Here is a 6,000-nt window from a genome sequence, read left to right on the forward strand (position 1 = left end):
GCATTGGGGGGGGGGGGTTTGATGGTGATTTGTCAACACCATGGGAGAGCGGCTACCATGCGGTGTTTTAGCATGAACTTCCATAGACCAAACGTCTCACATTGCAATGGTCTTACTTTTGGGACTCCCGTTCTGTATTCAATGCTCTCTCGGCAAGATAACCGGTTTGAGAGCTGTGTTCAACAATCTAATTTAAATTAATTAAGATGTTTTGCTTCTTGGAATATATTCATGTGGCTGTATCTATTTCTAGATCTGTTACTTTCTGGTCCCTTTCACTATCCTATTTCCCAGTGTCCCACACAGGCCTCTCCTAGGGGGAACCAGCCCCTTGTTTGGTAAACTGCACCTTGGAGAGGTCTGGTTTTATACCAGCCTGTACTGAGCTGCTTCTCCATGGCTGTGTGTTTTTATACCAGCCTGTACTGAACCGCTTCTCCATGCCTGTGTGTTTTTATACCAGCCTGTACTGAGCTGCTTCTCTATGCCTGTGTGTTTTTATACCAGCCTGTACTGAGCTGCTTCTCCATGCCTGTGTGTTTTTATACCAGCCTGTACTGAACCGCTTCTCCATGCCTGTGTGTTTTTATACCAGCCTGTACTGAACCGCTTCTCCATGCCTGTGTGTTTTTATACCAGCCTGTACTGAGCTGCTTCTCTATGCCTGTGTGTTTTTATACCAGCCTGTACTGAACCGCTTCTCCATGCCTGTGTGTTTTTATACCAGCCTGTACTGAACTGCGTCTCCATGCCTGTGTGTTTTTATACCAGCCTGTACTGAACTGCTTCTCCATGCCTGTGTGTTTTTATACCAGCCTGTACTGAACCGCTTCTCCATGCCTGTGTGTTTTTATACCAGCCTGTACTGAACCGCTTCTCCATGCCTGTGTGTTTTTATACCAGCCTGTACTGAACCGCTTCTCCATGCCTGTGTGTTTTTATACCAGCCTGTACTGAACCGCTTCTCCATGCCTGTGTGTTTTTATACCAGCCTGTACTGAGCTGCTTCTCCATGGCTGTGTGTTTTTATACCAGCCTGTACTGAACCGCTTCTCCATGCCTGTGTGTTTTTATACCAGCCTGTACTGAGCTGCTTCTCTATGCCTGTGTGTTTTTATACCAGCCTGTACTGAACTGCTTCTCCATGCCTGTGTGTTTTTATACCAGCCTGTTCTGAACTGCGTCTCCATGCCTGTGTGTTTTTATACCAGCCTGTACTGAACCGCTTCTCCATGCCTGTGTGTTTTTATACCAGCCTGTACTGAGCTGCTTCTCCATGGCTGTGTGTTTTTATACCAGCCTGTACTGAACCGCTTCTCCATGCCTGTGTGTTTTTATACCAGCCTGTACTGAGCTGCTTCTCCATGCCTGTGTGTTTTTATACCAGCCTGTACTGAACCGCTTCTCCATGCCTGTGTGTTTTTATACCAGCCTGTACTGAGCTGCTTCTCCATGGCTGTGTGTTTTTATACCAGCCTGTACTGAACCGCTTCTCTATGCCTGTGTGTTTTTATACCAGCCTGTACTGAACTGCTTCTCCATGCCTGTGTGTTTTTATACCAGCCTGTTCTGAACTGCGTCTCCATGCCTGTGTGTTTTTATACCAGCCTGTACTGAACCGCTTCTCCATGCCTGTGTGTTTTTATACCAGCCTGTACTGAGCTGCTTCTCCATGGCTGTGTGTTTTTATACCAGCCTGTACTGAACCGCTTCTCCATGCCTGTGTGTTTTTATACCAGCCTGTACTGAGCTGCTTCTCCATGGCTGTGTGTTTTTATACCAGCCTGTACTGAACCGCTTCTCCATGCCTGTGTGTTTTTATACCAGCCTGTACTGAACCGCTTCTCCATGCCTGTGTGTTTTTATACCAGCCTGTACTGAACCGCTTCTCCATGCCTGTGTGTTTTTATACCAGCCTGTACTGAACCGCTTCTCCATGCCTGTGTGTTTTTATACCAGCCTGTACTGAACCGCTTCTCCATGCCTGTGTGTTTTTATACCAGCCTGTTCTGAACTGCTTCTCCATGCCTGTGTGTTTTTATACCAGCCTGTACTGAACTGCTTCTCCATGCCTGTGTGTTTTTATACCAGCCTGTACTGAACCGCTTCTCCATGCCTGTGTGTTTTTATACCAGCCTGTACTGAGCTGCTTCTCCATGCCTGTGTGTTTTTATACCAGCCTGTACTGAGCTGCTTCTCTATGCCTGTGTGTTTTTATACCAGCCTGTACTGAGCTGCTTCTCCATGCCTGTGTGTTTTTATACCAGCCTGTACTGAGCTGCTTCTCCATGCCTGTGTGTTTTTATACCAGCCTGTACTGAGCTGCTTCTCTATGCCTGTGTGTTTTTATACCAGCCTGTACTGAACTGCGTCTCCATGCCTGTGTGTTTTTATACCAGCCTGTACTGAGCTGCTTCTCCATGCCTGTGTGTTTTTATACCAGCCTGTACTGAACCGCTTCTCCATGCCTGTGTGTTTTTTAGGATAACTGGGAGGAAGAGGAGGGGGAGACGGAGAATAAAGAAGATGAGACTTCGGAGGAGGAAGAATCAGAGGAAGAACCAGATATGAACGTGGACAAAGTAAACGGGGATTCCGATCTGGACCCTGGAAATGAGAGCGAGGAAGAGTAGCGTCCGCGCCGTGCGACAGCGGCGAGCTCTCCCGAGGCACGGAGGACACATCAGACCTCGCAAACTGTTCCCCGGGGACGACTCGAGCCCCAGCAGTGTTCAACGGTGGCTTTCTTTTCAGGAACCCTGCACATTTCAACCATCACCATGTTAACCCCTCTGTGCCAGTGCCGTGGCACTTCCAGATCACGTGACTGCTCTTCGGAGCGAACACGTGATCGTTTATGTACTTCGGCTGTCGGGCCGGATGTGACTGAGAGGGGGCGGCCCCCTTCAGTGTGGTGCAAAAAACAAAACCAAAGGCCAATGGCGTACAATGTACGTCATCGGGGCCCATGGGGGTGACACTCGACGTACACTGTACGTCATTAGGTCACTGAAGGTGTTAATTAACCACGACTGCCTTCTCGCCATCCCTCTGAGAACCAAACGTCCTTCCGCAACTAAGAAGCTTTGTTCTCAAGACCTTCTGACCAACTGGTCAAGTCAATCTGTGGACATAAAATCTGTATTTGGAATAAATGCCCACTACCATCGTATGGTAACTTTTTTTTTTTTTTTTTTTTTTTTTCCCCTTTTCCTTTTTGGTTTATGGAATTTGTAACCAAAGGAGAGAAATCGCCCTTTATTATTATGATGATGATGATGTGGTATGTGATTTAATGCATTTCACTCCATTTAACAAACCCAACAGACAATATGTTGCAGTCTGTCAGAAGTCTGACGGTGCAATTACTCTTAAAATGTGAAAAACTTGTGGGGTTTTTTTTTTGTTTTTTTTCCCCCTGTCCATCTTACATTTTGACGGTCTTTAAAAAAAAAAAAGCCCTTAAGCCCAGTTTAAGCATTTTCATGACTGTAATCATCAGTTTATTTACAATGTTTATTTACCTTATGAGAGAACTGCATGGACAGCCACGTGTGTTCCTCTGGAAAACTGCTTTGTGAAGTCCCATCTTACTCATTTTTCTGAGTCTTGGGTAAAATACCGAAGTCCCAGCTGCAGTTTTTCACCTTGTGTAAGAGTTATTGCATCTTTCTCCCTTTCCATGCCCAGTGTAGATTGCAGACTGTGTGCAAACTGCTGGTGGTGACGGAGACTTCGGCAGGTTCTTGGTTTTTTCGCTCAGTGATGTTGCGATTTAATCCCCCTTTCTCCATGAAAATCGTGGACTATTTAATTTTTAGCCTAGCCCCTATTTTTATATGTAACTCAAAAGTGTATTTCTCATTCTCGTGCTTTTGAGAAATACCAGATCTGAGCAGATTCCTGTAATTCTCCCCCCTCTCCCCAGTATGCCTGTATATATATAAATCCAGCAAAAACGATTGCCATATCCCCTCTTTGATTGTACAATGCAAACCGCATACAGAGCGTGGACTTTTTTTTAAAACTTTGCACGACAGAGTTCTGATCTGTTTTGTAAACCAAGACCGAATCAGTTTAAACTTTTTTTTATTTTTTTTGAGCGCGGGGGCTGCAGTGCTTTAAATAACCACCGGTATAATGTACAGTATATTTGTCTATAAATGGAGCTGTTAATGGCAACTTAATACCGCCTTCTTTGTAAAGTGAATAAAAATATAGTTCTCCTTTACCAAGCTAGTCCTGTTAAACTGCATCGAATCAAATGTTCTACAGCCCAGGAAGCAAGAGCCCCAAATATGTTAAGTGGCAACCCCCCACCCCATAATGGTAATGTGTACTTACTTGATACCATGCCTGCAGAGCTGAATGGTGCTATTTTTTGGGTTTGGTGAACTCCACACACCCCGTAAAGGTGCTGCCTAAGCCCCACCTGTAACATCGATTCTGGACACCATCCGTGACCGATACAAAGCCACAATCAATGACGACGTGGTGGCGTCCTGTTGACCCGGGAGACTTGAAGGGAAAGAAGTTTACCTAGCACGGCACCTTTACCTGTAATTGTCTTTTAACCAGAGGTACTGTATGTACCACTTCAACTTGGTGGACTTCCCTGGTTTCAAATATGTTGGAAAAGAAACCCTGATTTTTTTTTTTTTTTTAAGGAGCAGTAAATGACATCAAAAGAGGACATTTGCTGTAAATTGCTAGGAAAGCAGTGGGACTGATGACTAAAACACCAACATCTAATCCTTAAAATGCTGTAAATAGGTTATTGGCTGAGCTTGCGCCGCACGTTGACACATTATGCTCTCGGGGGAAACGCCCGGCTGTTTTCCTTCCAGACATGCTTTTCACCAGAACAGAAGTGCGCGGGTGATGGAGGCGCATGCAGGCGTAAATATCTGCGTGGGGAAAGGGGTTTGTTGCTAGATGTTATGGAAGCATTGAACAAACCATCAGACGGCAGTAGCACCGTGGGATATTGGTAATGCAGGTAGCAATTGCTAATAAAACCCCGTCCAAAAGTCATTGCTCGTAGAGATACTAAGTGAGGAAACATGACTGGTGGGGAAGATGCAGGACAATGAGATGTTATCTGCCAGGAATGCAACTGCCTAATGATTACTTTGCAAATGGTATGGCTGAAGCCGAAGTACAACGGGGTACAGTGGTGAACACCTACCAGTCTGTATTGTAAGAATTAGGACGCATTGATCAACAGTCCCAATTCTCAAATTCACTTTAACAATATTGTGGCTTTTATTTAAAAAAAAAAACCTGCTTTAAGGTGGACATTTCAGACCAACACAGTATAGCAGCTTTATGTCTGATGCTGAAAGTGACACTGGGACTGTATTTGTATGTCCTTTACAAGAACAAATAACTTTCGGGTATGTATTTGGATAGACTGAAGGATTCCGTGTCCTGATTTTTACTAAATTACGCCGCCAATGAAAGACACATATTTGACTACATGGATGCTTTTAATGCCATTGATGGAACAACGAGAAACCAGAATTGGCAAAAGCAGTCGCCTGTAATAAGTGGTTCACTGCCAAAACATAGCCCCGTACGGGAAAAAATAATTTCATGTGGAAATGGAGTGGTGCTGAGGGGAAGTAGAGCTCCTTTTCCTTCCAACAATGGTGTGAGATGGTGGTATATTCACAAGGAACTAGCAATAGATTACGCCATTTTTGGTAACGAATGGGTTCTTTATAATAGAAATAGACTTTAACAGGAGTGTCCGATGTTTGAGTGTACTTAATGTGAGTGTATGCCAAGGAACATGTGGTGTAGATTGAGTGAGCATAAAAATGCACACTGCTTGGGCCCAGATCCATGAAAGGGTTCAAAGTTTGAGCACGTCTCTGCACCCATTCATGAATGCGAACGCTTAGCACCCTTGTTTAGAGCTAGGCCTTATATACTATTGTGTTGGAGGGATTGCTGCCTGGCCATGGTCACCCTGCAGTAGCACACTCCTTAGCACCA

At 44.9% G+C, this 6,000-nt stretch overlaps 1 protein-coding gene across 1 annotated transcript in view; it reads left to right on the forward strand.

Annotated features, from left to right (window-relative positions):
* Nucleotides 1–4,231, forward strand: part of WDR43 (WD repeat domain 43) — a 31,275-nt gene extending 27,044 nt beyond the window's left edge. Inside the window, exon 18 of the mRNA XM_075595420.1 lies at nt 2,484–4,231. Within this exon, the coding sequence (XP_075451535.1) occupies nt 2,484–2,633 (150 nt within the window). The 3' untranslated portion in view covers nt 2,634–4,231. The remainder of the gene's footprint in view (nt 1–2,483) is intronic.
* The last annotated feature ends 1,769 nt before the right edge of the window (nt 4,232–6,000 follow it).

This window comes from Ascaphus truei, chromosome 4 (assembly GCF_040206685.1).
Source record: "Ascaphus truei isolate aAscTru1 chromosome 4, aAscTru1.hap1, whole genome shotgun sequence".
NCBI classification, from domain to species: Eukaryota; Metazoa; Chordata; class Amphibia; order Anura; family Ascaphidae; genus Ascaphus; species Ascaphus truei.